General features: G+C 43.8%; 1 protein-coding gene across 1 annotated transcript in view; it reads left to right on the top strand.

The window, feature by feature from the left end:
• The window catches only part of ERBB4 (erb-b2 receptor tyrosine kinase 4), a 978,527-nt gene extending 959,634 nt beyond the window's left edge, over window positions 1-18,893 (top strand). The window contains exons 26-28 of the mRNA XM_054044415.1: window positions 11,870-11,917; window positions 12,876-13,173; window positions 17,837-18,893. Of these exons, the coding sequence (XP_053900390.1) occupies window positions 11,870-11,917; window positions 12,876-13,173; window positions 17,837-18,282 (792 nt within the window). The 3' untranslated portion in view covers window positions 18,283-18,893. The remainder of the gene's footprint in view (window positions 1-11,869; window positions 11,918-12,875; window positions 13,174-17,836) is intronic.
• The last annotated feature ends 294 nt before the right edge of the window (window positions 18,894-19,187 follow it).

The following is a 19,187-nucleotide window of genomic DNA, read 5'->3' on the forward strand; positions in this document are numbered from 1 at the left end:
GCTTGCAAACCCTCCCAGCTTGGTATTGTCCACAAACTTTGTAAGTGTAATCTCTATGCCATTATCTAAATCATTGATGAAGATATTGAACAGAACCAGACACAGAATCTGCTCTTAGGTTTTGCCAGTTAGTTTTGGTACCATTTCCTGCTTTTTAAAGAGTTTTTTGTTTTGTTCCAAGTCCTCTACTCTTTCTGCTTTGCGTCTCCCTTAAGAAGTTTTGGATGGATTTTAGAATTTAATCAATGTTTTTAGTCATCAGGCTAGCTTCAGTCATTTTTGTCTCCTTGTCCCTGGGAAATGTTTAATGTCATGTATCTGTTTCTAGCCCCTGTATTGGAAAGCCAACATCATAAAGCAGTTTTTTATGCCTAATACCCAGAAAGCGAGCCTAGGTATAAACAGAACTTGAAACTGCCTGGTCTAATTTTATTGCTTAGGATGAGTAGAATATAAAAAAGCATCAAATCTTATGTAAAATAAAGTAGATTAAAACAGTTCAGTTTTACTGATCTATCTGAAAACAGAGATAATCTACAATATCTCTTTAAAATATACTAAATTTGTGACAGAAAAAAAAGAGTGAAATTCATATGTTGGGATCAAACAAAACACATGTGGGCCAACACTTAGCTATAGCAGGGTATTTTTTTAGTGCCAGAGTCCATAGCCTTATGACATGTAGTCCCTCACTCCATAAGCAGTCCTATTGAAATGAGCAGTGCTGCTCACAGAAAAAGGCACAGCATGAGCAAGGGTATCAGAAGATGGCTCTTAATATGCCCATGCTATCTAGCTGTTGAAGGTCATGTTGCAAGAGTTGCCCTACACTGCTAATCTTGTCCCTCTTGTTTTTTTCTCTGACATACATGGTCCCAAGCCACAACGTTTAGATCCAGATTCAACCTTTCTAGTTTTGGAGGGTATTTGTTCTGGGGTTTTGGGTTTGGACATACATTTGCTACCAATTTAATATATATTTGGGATCAGCTAGCTGTGCTCTTGCCTTGCAGTGGCCTTGCAGTGGGATTACCCTCCCCCAGTTAGAATTACCGTGAGTTCACACTCCCACCAAAGGACAGTAACCAGTCCAGGGGACCCCAGCTGTACTTTGCAAGAGCTATCAGTATGTGAAGTGGAAATGTACTGAGCTTCACTGTCACTGGTTAAAATCAAGGAGCATCTGCCTCATCTATGAATAGCTGTTGGCTCTGTTAACAAACAAGAGAACTTGCAGCTGATTCAGTTAAAAAAAAAAAAGTCCATGGCTATAAAGGGAGTGACTGCCAAATATTTCTAAACTCCGCTGATGAGGCACTCACTGAGTTTCCAAAAACCTTTTTTATTTGGGAGGCACAGCTGGAAGAGTGGGTGATGCTGACCAGAAAGACCTGACCCCAGATTTTCAAATGCACAGAACCCTCAGTGAGGGTCAGAGTTGGGAAAGAATCCCATTTAGGCACCTACATAGGGACCTTTTTTTTTAAAAAAAAAATTCCCAGCACCAAGAAGATAGACTTGTGATACATGTGGCCAGATTTTCAAAAGAGTTCAGTACGCAACATGCTGAGTTTTTGGAAATTTGAACACTTATTTTGGTGCCTAAGTGGGAGCTGAGCTCTTTTAAAAACCTATTCCTGACTTGTGGGTGCCAAATTCACTTAAAAATTTAGCCTATAATGCAAGTGGCTCCTATGCAGCCAAGTAGATGGTTACAAAATATGCACACTTTAAAATGCACTGACATGCCAAGCGTCATCCCATCATTGCAGACACCTTACACAGCCCTTAGTGGTACCAAGGGATGTTTGTAGCTGGCCCGGGAAGTTAATAGTGGGGCCTGGGCACAGTGTGTTCATCATTCGGGATGACAGAAGCAGTTGCACTGAAGCACTACAGGAAGGGTCAAGCTGCAGTAGTCAATGTTGTATTGCTGTACACCCACGCCAGCTGGAGGGCAGAAAAAATCTTGGAAAAAAGCAGGCTAGACAACTCTGCATAGTTCAACAGCTAGGACAACGGACTAGGAGTCAGGAAATAACTATTAGGGCTGGTCGAAACTGCTTCTGACTAAATGAATTTTTTTGCCAAAAAAGTATCACGTTCTTTGAAAATGGTCACATTTTGGGGCAAAAAAACTCTGAATACCCCAAAACATAGGTGAAAACCAAAAAAAAAAAAAAGTGATTAGGAAAAGCCACTGAAGTGCCTCAATAAGAGTTGTTGTTTGAGTACCTTCTGCCCCATTCTCTTCTCTGGGCTGCCGAATTGGACTACCTCTCCCATGAGTCCATGAAACTCCCATGATGCATCACAGCAGTCCATCAAGAGGGGCGACTGTGGTGCATCATAGGAGATGTAGTCTGGCCAGGGATTATACCCCCTAAACATATTTTTCATGTGGGCCATATCCATTTGGTATAAAATGACTTGGTAGCCAATGTAAAGATGCTGCTTTCCTTATTTGTTAAATGCTGATAACGAAAAAAATCAGAGCTATAAAAAGAAGCAAAGCTAGATGGGGTGGGGTAGGGTGGAGGGGACACAGAGGAGGTTTAGATTTAGAATGGTAATGATTACTTTATCCAAATCAGTTGGATGGCTATTTCTTTGAAAGTATTATTGCCACCAGATTCCCAGCCCTGCTCTAAATCATCCCAGCATCTCATCAAGAAGCCTATTCTTTGCGTTAAGAGACCAAGAGTGCACAATTATGGGTTTCTTTTCCCTTTGCATAACAAAATGGAGAGATTATCATCAAGTTACTATTCAGATTTTAGGAGGATTTTTTTTTAAAAAAAACCCATCTTTATCTATTAGAGCTCCCTGTTCAGGCCAGCATGCTGTAATGATTACTCCTGTAAAGGCTTCGGAGGAGATGTGCTCTATTTCATTCTCAATGAGGGTTGATGGCATTTTGAGAGGCTCAGAATAGCCTTTGATTACTGTATAAAACAGAATGGGGAAGCTGGTTATGTAGTGGGGGTATTGCCACGAGTGCTCCTCATCAGCTTTCTATTATGTTTTTTTCTGCCGGGAACATATCACAATCACAAATCACAAGCATGTTGTGTTTTTATTCTTATTTTCCCTGCTTTTCAAAAGTTGTGTGCTTTAAAGTTCAGAGTTCTGGTTTAACAGCCGTGTACAAAGGGGTGATTTTCGGACTCTGTGGTTCAGTCAGGTACCACTGCATAAAAGCAAGATCAACGTCTTGACCCTGTCATTGGCAAGTATTCTCCTCTAAACCGTGGGGACATGCCAAGTGTTATAGGGGTATCATTCGTTGGACAATGCAAGGGACCCGGTACTGGAGAAAGAATGACAGGGAATCAGTCCTGAGGGAAGTTAAATGGATTGATTAGAGAGAGGGAGAAGAATATGGAACCTCTCCTCCCCCGCCCCCGCCCCCCGTGCTGGTTGGCTTTCCTTTCAGCCTGTTTGATGCCCAAACTGCATTAATGTAAAATAAGTCAATTTTATATGAAAAAAATACTCGCTCATATATCATTATGTCCTGATGAAAGACAATTAGTTATTATGAAGGTTTAAGCCTGTTTTGCACCCCTTTCCCAATACTTCCACTGATGTCTTTTCAACAGATATTTAATGCTATGCAGCAGAACACTTCTGTTTTAGTCACAGACAAGGTATAGCGCTGGGCAACGGCAGCGTGCCTGGACCCCAAGCTGCAAGGCTGTAGAGAGCAGCTCATTCTAAAACTCACGATCACGGGTGTGGCTGGGGCCACTTTAGGCCCCAGCGTAAACTGGATCAACCTCAGAGGCCACAGAATCTGCCAGTGATTGCCAGAATACCAGGTGTTCTGACTTCCCTCTCCTGTTTTTTGGTGCACCGGCTCTCTATGAGCCAGGACTTCCCCTTCACAGGAAATCCACTGCTGTCCTATTAGGGCAACTTTCCAACCCCTTTGATCTGTTCCAGATTGGCTAACAACAAGGGACAAAGCCAAAGGTCCCTGGACTTTTTAATGTCCCCACAGAGCAGACAAGACCTTGGTTTTTAAGGTCTCCTCTGAAAGTCCCATGCACAGTAAGTTGCATGGACCCTAATTTATCTTCCTTGGAAGAACTGGCGAGTTGAATCGAATCAACCATGTTGGGATAACTGCAGGAAATCTAGGTGTTTCAAAGCTGAGACTTAGTCTACAAAGCCCTCTAGATAAATAAATTAATGGAGATATCCTATCTCCTACAACTGGAAGGGACCTTGAAAGGTCATTGAGTTGAGTTGAGTCCAGCCCCCTGCCTTTACTAGCAGGACCAAGTACTGATTTTGTCCCAGATCCCTAAATGGCCCCCTCAAGGACTGGTCTCATAACCCTGGGTTTAGCAGGCCAATGCTCAAACCACTGAGCTATCCCTTCCCCCTGTCATTGTACAAACATTAATTCATTTATATGTATCATTATATAGACTGATTTTGTTTTACAAAATTGCCCTTCCTCCTTTTGGTTTAGGGTCAGATATATTTGTTGTGGGTGGTCTAGAGCCAGAGCAGAGTAAGCGGTTCACTCAGTGGTCAGAAGGAGGCTGTGAATCTTCTGGGAAGAGGTGGATGTTCTCCAGGGGAGCTGTTTCCAATTTCAGTTTCATTTCAGTTTGCATCAGTTGTAAATACCAGCCTGTTTCTTGGAAATGTAACTGGTGTTTGCTCTGGGCTGATGGGACAGCTATGCATTGTTAGTTCTGTCTGCAACACTACCAGAGTATTATTCAGATCCACTGGCATAAACCAGCTGCCCTTATTCCAGGTGGACTGCTGAAATCTTTATGCTTACAGCAGCAGCTGTGCGGTCAGGTACATTTAGGAGGCTGCAGTTTGGTGACTTAAGGCTGGATACTCACTCGGTTTCTATCAAGACAGTTTCTGCTGATTAGCTATTCTTAGGTACAAGCAGCCCTGGCATAGAATTCCACAAAGGGAGGTAGGCCGAGCACATGTGAGGTCCGAAATGCATGTGTAAGAAATATCATAAACTGTGCACTGCTGTGCAGTCATTTTACTTCTGTGCAAAATGGGTGTGACATATTGTCATTTGGATGTTGGGAGTATTTTACTCCTACTTTGCACAGGTGTAAATAACTATCCAAGGTGCAACAGGGCATAGTGAAGTGGCGGAGGGAGGAGATTTGTACGTGAGAGCGATTTAAAGATTTGTGAGACAAATCCTGAGGTAATTGCTCCATGTTTACTAAAGCAAACTCCAAGAGCCTGGTGCCAGGTAAGCTCAGTTGGCTTCTTTTGTGAGTACCACGACGTAGAGCTGTTAAAGAATGTCCTTTAAAAAATTCATAATTTCCTGTGAAAAAAAATTGTTTTTTCAATGAAAAAAACAAACCCCAAACTCATTTTTAAACAGAATCAAACCGTGCAGATTTTCCCATAAAATTTGCTTTTGGTTTTCAATTTCCATTTTTTTGTTGAAAAAAACAGAACATTTCAACCAACATTTTCACTTTGGTCGAAAGAGCCGTTTTTCATCCAAAAACGTTCCACAACAAACCTTTTTTGATTGGCTCCATCAGTGAGTCATTTTGATAGGGCATAAACCCTGATGCCTGAGAGCACTTACCCAGCAGTCCTACCAGAGATTTCAGCAGGGGTTCAACTCCCAATGTGACAGCTACATAAATTGCCAAGTATGTCAGGCAAAATGCGTCTCTTGTACTGACCACTGGACAATATACATCTGAGTGTTCTTTGGAACCATCCTATGAATTCAGTAGAACCACATGGCAGGCCAGATACTGGAGTGGAGGTCCAGCAACGAAGCAGTTAAAAGAACGTATTACCGTCAAATTTAGCCACATATCTGCTGACTAACACAAGTATTCTGGCTGAGTACAAGCCTGCCTGCCAGGTGGCTACCCTGCCATTGCCCATGCTGCCGTGTTCACGCGGCTAGTTTGAGTGTGCTAGCTCAAGCAAACCAAGCATGTGTGTCTCTTCTGTAGTCAGTGGGGCTATTTGCAGAGTTAGGTGTGGCTCAGCTTGAGCTTGGCAGACTCTGCCCTATCGTACGGCAAACACTCTGGATAATGTGAATTTAGGGTTGATTTATAACAAGAAGTGGCTCGAGTTTTGCAAACTTCCCTATCAAATGTTTGTGTTTCCTGCCTGACAACAATGAAAACCAGCATCCCAGCGGCACTCAGAGCTGCTGTGTGAAAGAACCAGACTCAGGGATGTTGGACCCTCACCAGGGATGAAAGGGATGCGGGTGCAGGGGTGAACACCCAAGTCCCATCTGGTAGTGTCAAGACTCACCGATTCTCAGCACTTCCTGCCACCTGAAAATGCTGAGTGCAGCTCTGGAGAAGACTATGAATCTAATCAACCTGGTCAAGGCGGGGGAAGTGGGGAAGATGCTGGGCTCAGGGTCCCGTAAGCACTGCAGAAGGGGCTACTGGAAATGGAGTGTGAGAATCACAGCTCGAAACGATAATGTGGGCAAGATCCCATCAGCATAAAATGAAAGGAGACGCAGAAGAGATGCTATTCCAATGGCTGTGTAGAATCCAGTATGGAGTGGCTGGTTTATCTTTGTTTTCATTACATTTTAACACGCCCCCACAACGACATTATGTTCCTGCTATGAAGAGAGGAGCTATTGACCGAGAGAGACTGCAGAGGTCAGGAAATGGAAAACAGATTAACAGACAGAGAGCAATAACACAAAGCAATACCCACAAAGGTCTTATTTACCTTTGTTTTATTGAGACTCATTTTACACGCATGTTAGAAGTTATAATAGCTCCTATGTCTTTGGCATTTAGTACCACAAGGCCCTCTGGAAGGGCATAGGGAAAATTTTTGCCTGTTTTAATGTTTTGCCTGTTGTACTTTGCCTTGTGCTTGAAATGGAGGCACAAGCCAAAAAAGTTGGAATTGTACACGTTCCTTATGAGGGATGCTGATGGACCGTTAGAAATGCTGGGTTCCTGATAGCCTATAATCAGGGTTTAAATTAGGGGGATGTATCTAACATAGCTGTCCAGCCTACATGTTGAAAAGTGATCATAGATTTTTTCAGTACCCATCTTGAGATATTTTAAATAAAATGGGCTGATTTTTTCAGCAAGTGCTGAGCATGTGCCCTCCAATAATCAGACTTCCTCAAGAGGGATCTCAGGTTGAGCACCCGGACATGGAGCAAAGCAAAAATCACTAGTTGCTTTCGGCAACTTAGGCACTGTATGTGAGGGAAAAGGCACAGTATAGAGTTGTGTTTATTTTCTATCTTTCAGACCCTACTTATACTAAAACTTTTCTTTCCAACGAGTCAGTGTGTAAAATGGAAGAACAAACCAAAGCAAAAAAACATCATAATCCACAAAGTATTTTGTATCAGATTTATAATTTTAGCTATTGAAACTTCACCATTGGAAATATAAAAAGTATTCCGTGCCACACTTCCCCACCCCCAAAAATGTAATTTGCTGGCCAACTAAAAGTGACACAATAAAATAAAAGTTGGCTTGGTTCTTAAGTACGAAAAGTTGTTTTTGAAGCCTACAAAATTATGACTTCACATTGTAATTAGGAGGCAATTTAACAACATTTAAACAACAATTATATCGCATTTTCAACCCACTAATTTGCACCACAGCTGTTCTCTTTGCCTCCTATTTTGGAAAAATGACTGCGGAGCTTTAATGATGGCAAAAAATAATATGAATGTAAAAAGAAACTGCTCAGACAACAATAGATATGAAAAGAGCCTTGGTTAGTAGTCTATGGTGAGAATTCTATGGTTAGCATTTATGGCGAGATAAAGGAAATGCATGAGGAAAACATCATTACTGTGATGTTACTTGGCAGCATATGTAGTGTGCAGGTTGCTGACCAGAGGTTGTGAGCATAAGCTACCATAAATGCATTCATGTTGGTACATCCTCTCCCGATATCTTGGAATGGGGTTATTCTAAGAGGGTCTTGTAATGGGTTATTCTAAGGGGGGTCAGTTAATTTGTGACGGTCATGCAGTGTATATTTAATTGAAAGCATAATAGCCAAGAAAATATGGAGACAGAATAGGGATGACTGCATGATTCATGCTTAATGAAGCAAAGCAAACCCATGGTTGGGTTATCTTAGAACAAACAAAAATAGAAGGTGTATTGTTGTGTATTCCTTCCCTGTTGTACAAATATGATTCCATTCAAACTGAAGAATATATTTGTTCCAATCGCAAGGAAGTAAGGCAGCAAAAAGTCCTGTTTCTCCCAGCTGACAGACTCCTATTGACTCAACTCCCTTTTTTTTTTTTTTTGCTTTCTGCAGCCTAGAGGCATAGGACCCCCGAGTTGGTTCATACACAGCGTTCCTCTGGCATCTGACTCTTTTACACTTTTCTAATCTCCTGGACAGCAGGAAGGAAATTGAGATGATCATAGAATCATAGAATATCAGGATTGGCAGGGACCTCTGGAGGTCATCTAGTCCAACCCCCTGCTCAAAGCAGGACCAATCCCCAACTAAATCATCCCAGCCAAGGCTTTGTCAAGCTGGGCCTTAAAAACCTCTAAGGAAGGAGATTCCACCACCTCCCTAGGGAACCCATTTAAATGATCAGAGGACAGATGAAGGAAAAAAAGGAGCACTAAGCGATAGGTAGCGAACTCCCATCCCTGATTCAGGGTCCTTGCTGTTTCCAAGCGTGCCCCTCTTAGATCATCGCTCCCTAGTTCTCGATTCACAAAGGACTAGTCTGCAATCATCCGTTTTGCCTGAAGTCTCTGCCTTCTCCACAGATTCCTGCCTGTCTTCCTTCAGTCCTTGCCTCTGCCCCACCTTTTTGGAGTAGGCCACGAATGTTCCCTGAATGTAGTATTTTAGGGGAAGAGATCCTACAGCTTGCAGAAGATTGCTTGGCAGTGATTCCAACTCACAGACTATATTCAAATGCCTACTGCAGGTCTCCATGTCTCTCTGCTGCCATGAACACACTCTTGTTCTGGTTTCTCTTCCCCTAGCAGCTCCTCTTTTCTCTTGGTGAAAAGTCTTAGGGAGGCAGTTGCAAAATTTGGTAGCTTCCTTCCCTCTATAAATGTATACCTTCGTGATGAACAGATAAGTACATAAGCCTCTTGCTAACCCTAGAGAGACAGTGCATACAGTACACCCCCTCCTTTCTCAGAGGAATCATCGCAAATATCGCTAGAGGTGGATGTGAAAGTCCTGAAACTCTTCTCCAGATCAGCCTTTCTAATGGGCACCATAAGTTGGGCCATCTGTCAGACGCTATGGAAGAGCGGTGGAAGCTGGCATGCCTCTGGAGGTTGCATTTCACACTGTTTTGCAGCTCAGGCTGCCCAAGGGAGAGGATTTTTTTGCACACAGCTGGGACAGGATTGAGGCATTTTTTTGCTGTCTCCTCCAAGTCCTCTTCATCTCCCTGCCTTGGACGGTGCTTTCCATGCCGCTTTTATCATCCTCCGTTCTAGACCTGGCAGCAGCCACAGCTGGCTCAGAAACGACAGCTCTGTTCCCAGAGCAGCTCTGCCCTTCAGAAGTAGAAAGCTATTTGGCAAGGACTTAAGGAACACAGCCAGGCACTTCCAGCCTCCAACCAGAGCCCCGTGCTCTACCACGCTCATCCAGCATCGTTATTTTATTCCCAGAGGAACTGTAGAGCGGTTGGGGATTATTTCCTCTCCGTCCACGTTTCCTCTTTCCTTTGGGGTTGTTTGAAGATCCAGGGTACCCACCAAATTTTGCCTTCAGATGCCCCTGCATGGCTCCAAAAAGCCCTATTTTGGCCCTGGAGGCTAACTTAAACCTTCCCCCCTCCAAATCAGGATAAAATTCTTAGCAGGTTTCTCCCAAGCTGTCTAGCCTCATCAGCCCTGAAGGGGAGAGAGCTTTCCAGGCCTGCAGCTTCCCCTGTTATTGGGGCATGAGGGACAACATTTTGAGCAGGCAGGCGCTGAAAGCTCCTTGGACACACTGGCCTTCAAATGGCATACGTTGGGACTTCTCCAGTCCCCTTGGCTCTCCGGATTCAGGAGCCAATCCTCTGCTCAGCATGATGATCCAGGCTTCAGCTCTGGGAGCTCAGCTCCAGGAGCTCGTCAAGGAAATTACCGCAAAAGCAACTAACAGCTATGCTGTTCTTAGTATTGTTTCCTGATTCCCCCAAAAGAGGCAATTCATAGCTCATTTTGGAGGCTTCTCAGTCATAAACCTCATTTCCTGAAGCAGATTGCAGACAGAGGGCTATCCTGTAGGGCCTGCCTCCTGAATCCTTGCTTTGTTTGATGGGCCGGAAAGGTATTGATGTTTGCTTGTCATTGTCCACACCTCATACCAGCAGTTATTTCGGTTTTGCAGACAAGCCTTTTCAGTTCTATCTTTTTTGTCTTGATTTAGCCTGTTGATTCCACTGTGCTGCACTGTTCAGGGATAACATCTCTCCCTTCCTGGACAGTCTCTTTCACTAGAGAATTAAAGACAATATTGTGATGCATACGCACAGGGGGGCCGAATTAAGCGTGCACTGTTTGCTGACATGAGAGGAATGTAGATTCAGGATTCCAGGTTCTGTAGAGGAGGGTGTTCTAGTGGTTACAGTCCATTTCTGCTTCTGCCGCCAGCCTGTTCCTGTCCCTCAATACTCCTACTCACTCATCCCACTGACTAGGGGGAAAAAGGGGACTGTCTTTGAGATTGGTGTGTGGTAAAGCTGCATGCACTTTTTGGATGCAAAGTTTTTTCCCCCCACTTTGTCTTACATTTCCCCCCACCACGCCTTTTTCCAGTCCAAAAAAAATGGGTCACATTTTTTAAAAGTAAGAATAAGTGGAATTTTTTCCTCACTGAAACCAAATAAAGTAGTTCAACTAAATTCAATTGATTTTTTATCAAAAACAATTTTTAAAAAATTGAATTAAAATGAAACCTTTTTTCAAAAATTTTCAAGGCAAAAAATATTAGTTTTGACCAGCTTCTAGTGTGCGCAGACCTGGTGTGAGAGCCTCACTGCTATGCTGGCCTATGGCAGCAGTTAAAAGAAGCCTCGCAGTATAAAGAGGCCCTGTACCAATTCCCATTGCATAGGCTCTATAGAAGATTGCACTGTCCTTCAAGCAGTCCCTTGAAAGCCCTGGCATATGAGGTATGCTGGGGGGTAGAGTTTGGAGAAGAGGAGGTGAGTCAGGAGCAGGGGCCACATCTGGAACAGGGCCCCAGCATGCAGCTCTACTGAGCTTGCAGGCAATGCCAGGGCCCATAGGACACCCCAGAGAGGCTTCCAGAACTTAGAGAGGCCCCCAGGGCTATGTAAAAGAGGCCAAGGGCCTCTCCATCTCCTGGAGCAGCTCAGGATTGGGAGGGCACAAAGGTGGTTTAAAGCCACCTTAGCTCACCCGCTGCCTGAGTTCAAAGTTCCCATAGTTTTTACCCTGTCCTCGCTGGTTGATAAGAGTGGAAAAGGAAACCTTCTCTGTATAGCCCAGGCTGCTTAGAAATGGTGGCATCCCACACCCTTCCCTGCTCTGCAGTGTCTCTGGGATGAGCCTGCCTTCTGCATGCGTACGTCAGTCTCTCTGTACAATCTGTCCTTTCAAAAATTAAACCAAGGATATTGGCAAGACACACTCATCTCTCAGCAAGTGCAGCACCCATTCTTAATCAACTAAGGACAAATCTTGCAGGCGCTACTCAGGTAATACTCCCATTAACACCGAAGGCTTGCTGACTTCATTGGAAGTTTTGCTTGAGTAGGAATGGCCGGAATTGACCCCTCTTCAGTAAACCTCACTGTTGTGCATGTTTTTCCCCATTAGTTCATACAGCTCATGTGACTTCTTCTTATATCCATCATTCCATTTTTCTTTCCTATTAGAGTGAACTTGGACACAGCCCTCCTCCTGCCTACGCCCCTATGTCAGGAGTAAGTATTTCACAATCAACCTTCATCCTTTAGGTTTTTTCGGCTTTTTAAACCTTCTGTTTACTCCCCTATTCTCTTCATAAATTGCCCAATTTACTCCAGTGCCAACAGTGACTAGAATTAATACATAGGTTGGGCAAACCTACAAGGTCTCTCTAATCCCAGTCTGGATTCATCAGGAAGCCCAGAGTTCTATGATACTATGCATCCCAAATGGGTGATCATAGTTCATAAAAAGGATCTAGGTAAAGTGCTTTGATGATTGTCTGTTTTGTCATGATTCTGAACGTGATGTGCTCATCCTGACGAGCAGTTATTAGGTTGAGCCAAAGCCATGAGTTGATGCACCAATGGGAAAGCATCGTACCAAGCTAAAATTCAGTTCCCAATGGAAGAAGTGTATAGTTTACATGACTGCTCTTTGACTGTTGCTACTTGTTTACACCAAAACCAGGCCCACTCTGAATAAAGACAGTTCAGAGATGGAGGCTTTTTCTCTCCTCTCTGGAGGAAGGTTTCCACCAGGTCAGGTTTAAGGTTTGATGTTAGGAGAGCAGTTGTTCTTGCCAGCCCAGTAGTTAAGGAGACCTACACATTATGGTCCCTGCTACTGTATATCTCAGTATTAGGCCTTGTACAGACTGGGGACTTGCCCTACTACCAGCTGTTGGTGGCCAGCAATTTGTGTAGTTGCATTCATGTAAACAGGCAAAACCATTATTGTCTCTGCTGGAGTTCCAGTCTGGCCGAAACCCAGGTACGCACCACCAGTGCAAATAGAGGCTTTGTGTATCTTCACCAGAGGTTGTAATGGTGGCAAGCCTCCCCGGCCTAGACAAGGCTTTGACCATTTGATAAAATGAAACATTGATGTGAAACCAAAGGAGCTTCCACACCTGTGTTTAGTCATTTGCTTTATTTTGTCCTTCTCTCTTGCACCACTTTGTCTTTCTCACAGAACCAGTTTGTGTACAGAGGCGGCGGCTTTGCTACAGAACAAGGAGTGCCTGCACCATACAGAGCTGTCAGCTGCATAACTCCGGAGGTGCCAGCCATCCAGGGGGCCACGGCAGAGATCTTTGACGACACTTGCTGTAATGGTACGCTACGGAAGCAGGTGGCCACCCTCGCACAAGAGGACAGCAGCACTCAGAGGTACAGCGCTGACCCAACAGTGTTTGTACCTGAGCGGGGCCAACGGGGCGAGCTGGATGAAGATGGGTACATGACTCCGATGCGAGACAAACCCACAACAGGTAAACCTCTAGCATTTTGCGGTGAAAGATCTGACTGAGCTAATCACAAATTTTTGGCTGAAATACACACACACACACACAATTCCAGCGTGTATAATTACATGTTCCTACTGTACCTAAATTCCTTCTGTGTTTTCCATTGGAGAAGTTATTGTGGACTTTCCTGCGTTTCTAAAGAACTTACGTGACTGGTACTGTTGAACAGCAGCTAAATTTCATGGCCCAATATATAGAGCTGGATTGTGACTTCACAGGTGCCAAGGGGAGGTGAAAAGGATGCAAGGAGCTTTGCTCATCTGCACCCTCATTCAGCAAAGCACTTGAGTGTGTGCTTAACTCTAAGCATGTCTTTAAGTGCTTTGAAGAATTAGGGCTCAAGAGAGGTGCTAGTGAAAAACCTTGTATAAATTATCTGATTGGACTGTTTGAGATTAGTGACTGTAGCCTTCTGAGACGGGGAAGGAAGAGTTGAGAGTGGGGATTAGTTGCTTTGGAACAAGGTGTAGCCTGATAGATTTTTATATTGATTATTGATTAATCTCTGAGCCTGCAATGGTCGATATGTGTTCAGTCTCGGCAGCGGCTACAGCATCAGGAAGATTGTTACCAATATTATTAGAATGAGCGAGCCGAGGAATACACAAGAAAGAATTGCAGTTTATCACGAGTCCCTTTATTAACAAATCCACTGAGCTGATAAACAATCCTGCAAACAGTGAAATACAACAGCAGACAGAGAGGTAGTACAAAGTGTCTGGCCTTCTGATTGTCATCACTCACAATTCCAGAATGGGAGTCATTAACTTCCTCAACATCATCTTCATCATCCTCTCCCATGTCACACAGGCTGGTTTATGTCTTTTATAATGAGTTACACTGACACCCACTGGGGTTCAGACATATTTACGAAGGTTTCAACCCCTTTTCCTTTAGTGCTTCCACACTCCATTAAATTTGAGGTGCCCTGTTTTTCACAGGCTAACTTGTTAGTTCCCAATATACTCATTAACATTTAGGTCCCTCAGTCACCATAACAACTTGTGGTTAGCACATCTGCTGACATCCTAGGTCTGCAAAAATCCCCAAACCCTTCTGACCAGGTCCATTGCAATATACATTTCCTAAATACCAGCAGGTAACACATCTATTACTGTAACTGTTTCAGCTTCTGACACAAGGTCATTCATTGGTTAGCTGCTCATGTCAGCCTATCTAGGCCTGAGGCCTTGTTTGGCTAAGCTAAATATCTTACAGACCTAAGGCCTCTTGGCCTTCTGTTATAACATTAATTAATATTGATATTTCACCTCTATATCCTAAATGTATCTGACCTCTTTAATCCTTGGCTACAATGGAATATCGCACATTGCACCCTCTCCAGAGGTTCACCGTGAGCTACCCCATCCCCTGTTCCTTGGAGACAACAGTAGGGTTACCATACGTCCTCTTTTTCCTGGACATGTCCGGCTTTTCTGCAGTCAAACCCCCGCCGGGGGGAATTGCCAAAAAGCCAAACATGTCCGGGAAAATGGCGGCTCTGCTCCTCCCCGACTCTTCGGCTCTGTTTAAGAGCCGGGCTGCCCGAGCGCTACCGGCTTCGGGCAGCCCCCGTGCCTCCAGACCCTGCACCGCCGGAGCCCGGGAGGGGAAGTGCCTGGCTGGGGGCACAGGGTCTGGAGGCATAGGGGCTGCCCAAAGCCCGAGCGCTACCGGCTTCACGGTTTGCCGGGCAGCCTCTAGACCCTGCACCCCCGGCTGGGCGCTTCCTCTCCTGGGCTCCAGCTGCGCTGGGGAAGCGCCGGCTGGGGGCGCAGGGTCTGGGGGCTGCCCGGCAAACCCTGAAGCCGGTAGCACTGGGGCAGCCCTTTCCCCCTGGCTGGGAGTGGAAGGGAGGAGGGGGCGGAGTTAGGGTGGGGAAGGGGCGGAGTTGGGGCGGGGCTAGGGCCTGTGGAGGGTCCTCTTTTTTATTTATGAGATATTGTAACCCTAGACAACAGCCTGAATCTTCACTGCCTTGCACCTTGTATGGGGTTCTCCACTCACTCACACCAGAGTGTAACTGACACACTAGATGCAAGGCAATGGAGATTCAGGTATATTGTGCCTACTTCCCAGTGAGGTGCACACCACCCCCTATCCAGGGCTGTGGCTTAATGCCACTCTTAAGTGCATAATCTAATAAGATGCATTGGGATCCTTCAGGATGAAAGACAAAATCCATTCAAGGAGTGGATTTTATCCAGCTGGTTTTGGACTTGAATGAACTGGATACTTCTGACATTTCTCATTGCAGATGTCCCCCATCAGTGATGTTTTTTTTTTTTTTCTATAGTTAACCTCCAAGCAATTCCATTTACAGTCCACTACCCTTGCAAACAGCTCCATTGACCTCTTGGTCACCCTGCCCTCTCTGCATCTGATGTGCTTTGTGTTTTACAGTGAAACATTGTTTCTCATAGAGAGCTGTTGAGACCCTGTAGGTCAGTTAACACACGGTAACCAAGGCCTGAGGGCTACAGGCTCTGACCTCAGGAGAGAACTTGCTAACAATGTTGCATTAGTCCAGAAGAGGTGTGCAATATCTCCCAACCGTCCAGCCTGCCAACATTTTGTTCCTAATGGGTTTCTGGTGGAAATCGAAAATCCTTTGTGCTGCTGTGTGAGAGTGACTTACCCTCCTCTTCCCTCCAAGCACCACATGCCATTAACCTTTCCTCCTTTCAGCTGTGACCCTCAGTATTGTTTACATCACAGTGTTGACATTTTGTACTAATTTCACACAGTCCTACTCTCAGTTTAGAGCTAGCTCAGGAACTCTTCTGTGTCCCTGTCGGTGCTAATTAGAATCTTTGTTCCTCCACATTCTGAGGCCCTTTGTCACTCAGTCGGGGCAGCTTTTAATCAGTCAGATAGCTGTGTTTTTAATAAACCAGCCATACAGGGTTAGACTGTGGAAATGTTTATAGTACAGAGGAGACTTGAGTGGAGATAATGCTAATCTAGCATTTTCCAGGTAGGGATGCTGAGATAGTGGTGAGTTTCAGTGACTTAGACAAGGTCGCACAGAGAATCAGTGGCAGGCATAGACCCCAGTATCCTCCTTTCAGTTCTTTGTTCAGTGGACCATACAGCCAACTCTTCTAGAGATTGATCCATGGTTAAAGCACTGGGCTCAGAGAGATCTGGGTTTGGTTCCCAGAAGGGCTGTCAAGCAATTAAAAAATAATAATAATCGGGATTAATTGCGCTGTTAAACAATAACAGAATACCATTTATTTAAATATTTGTGGATGTTTTCTACATTTTCAAATATATTGATTTCAGTTACAAAACAGAATACAAAGTGTACAGTGCTCACTTTATATTTATTTGTATTACAAATATTTGCACAGTAAATAACAAAAGAAATTGTATTTTTCAATTCACTTAATACAAGTACTGTAGTGGAATCTCCTTATTATGAAAGTTGAACTTACAAATGTAGAATTATGTAAAAAAATAAACTGCATTCAAAAATAAAACAATATAAAACTTCAGAGCCTACAATTCCACTCAGTCCTATTTCTTATTCAGCCAATCGCTCAGAAAAACAAATGTGTTTACTTTTGCAGGAGATAATGCTGCCCACTTCTTGTTTACAATGTCACCTATTTTGGATCATTATCAAGCAGAACCTGTCATTAGTATGGTTGCATGTCCTCTGGAATGGTGGTTGAAGCATGAAGGGGCATATGAATGTTTAGCATATCTGGCACACAAATACCTTGCAATGCTGGCTACAAAAGTACCATGCAAATACCTGTTCTCACTTTCAGGTGACATTGTAAATAAGAAACAGGCAGCCTCATCTCTCATCAATGTAAACAAACTTGTTTGTCTTAGTGATTGGCTGAACAAGAAGTAGGACTGAGTGGACTTGTAGGCTTTGAAGTTTTACATTGTTTTGTTTTTGAATGCAGTTATGTAACAAAAAAATCTGCATTTGTAAGTTGCACTTTCACTATAAAGAGATTTCACCACAGTACTTGTTTGAGATGAATTGAAAAAATACTATTTCTTTTGTTTATCATTTCTACAGTGAAAATATTTATAATCAAAAATAATAATATAAAGTGAGCACTGTACACTTTGTATTCTGTGCTGTAATTGAAATCAATATATCTGAAAATGTAGAAAAACATCCACAAATATTGAATACATTTCAATTGGTATTCTATTGTTTAACAGTGCGATTAAAACTGCAATTAATTGCTATTAATTTTTTTAATCTCGATTAATTTTTTTGAGTTAATTGCGTGAGGTAACTGCAATTAATCAACAATCCTTATTCTCAGCACTGCCACATACTCCCTGGTGACCTTGGCCAAGTCAGTTAATCTCTCTGTTTCCTGTCTCCTACCCTTTAGCCATGTTTAGGCACTAACCTCTTTTGGGCAGGGACTGTCTCCCATTATGAGTCTGTACAGTACCTGGTTCAATGTGGCCCAGATCTCATTTAGGGACTTGGCACTATTTGATAGTAGTGAAGTGAAGATAAGTAAAGAGTGCTGTAACCATTGGGAACCTTGGTCTCAAGTTTACATTCAAATGAGCTGCCAGTCAGAGATGCTTGCTGCTGTGTGGACACATTACCATGTGTTGACATACCTTCTATCTTTTTTAGATTACCTGAACCCAGTAGAGGAGAACCCATTTGTCTCCCGACGAAAGAACGGTGATCTTCAAGCTCTGGACAACCCTGAGTATCACAGCGCCCCGAACGGGCAGCCCAAAGCAGAGGACGAGTATGTGAACGAGCCGTTGTACCTCAGCACCTTTGCTAATACCTTGGAAAACGCGGAGTACCTGAAGAACAATGGGCTTCCTTTGCCAGAGAAATCCAAGAAGGCCTTCAACAACCCGGATTACTGGAATCACAGTCTGCCACCACGAAGCACCCTCCAGCACCCGGACTACCTGCAGGAGTACAGCACAAAATATTTTTACAAACAAAATGGACGGATCCGGCCCATCGTGGCAGAGAACCCTGAATACCTCTCTGAGTTCTCCCTGAAGCCTGGCACTGTGCTGCCTCCGCCACCCTACAGACATCGAAACACGGTGGTGTAGTGACATCAGTATTACACAAGTAGAGAGGCAACCCCTTCTAGCCGCCAGTCTCTCTTTCTTTCTTTCTCTCTCTCTCTCCCTCTCTGTCTCCCGTGAGCTTCCTCTTTTTGCCAGTTCACTCACTTTGATATTTCCAAGTAGAAGGACACCTTTGAGTCATTTGCTGATCAGGTTAGGAACCTGGAAGGAAAGAAAGAAAGACTAAATGAAGGAATGAAAGAAGGCCAAAAGCTGGCATTTCTCACCTTTCACAGACCCTGAGGGTCAGAAGGTCAGACGAACCAGTGAATACCAGTAAAGGCCAGTGGCATGTTGGCTGCTGTCAAGTTAGTTCTCAGTGATTCAACTCAGATGCTGTAGGGGAAGTCACACAGTGTCTGTTTCTATCAGCAGAAACTGAGGAAAGCCTATTCAGCATTCCTGGAAATCGCAATGCAGTTTCCATTAAGGGGGGAAAAAGGACAATTTTTATATCACATGTGATAGCATAATAATTGAGATTGGAGAAGCCAGTTTCTTTCTCTAACACTTTCTATCCTGGCAACTGAAAACAGCTAACCCAACTTTTCATAACCATTCAGTTCTTCATCACAGCCATCAAAGAAATAACTAATAAATTAAAAAAGGAGGAGACTTTGTCTCTGGCCAGTCCCCTCTTCTTAGCCACTCCCACAGTTTAATCCCATTTCCTAACAGCAAAGACTTTCACTCAACGCTCCTGTGCATGACAGTGCAATTTTTTGGTATGTGTCGCCATGACGACAAGTATTTTCAACACAAGAATCCCGTCAGGAAAGAAAGAAAACACAAAAAGCTGATATCCTCCATTGAAGCGAAAAGAGAGGCACAGAGCCTCACCTTCATGTTTTATACCTACTTAATACAAACAAAGTACCCTTACAACT

This window comes from Malaclemys terrapin, chromosome 11, assembly GCF_027887155.1.
Source record: "Malaclemys terrapin pileata isolate rMalTer1 chromosome 11, rMalTer1.hap1, whole genome shotgun sequence".
NCBI lineage: Eukaryota > Metazoa > Chordata > Testudines > Emydidae > Malaclemys > Malaclemys terrapin.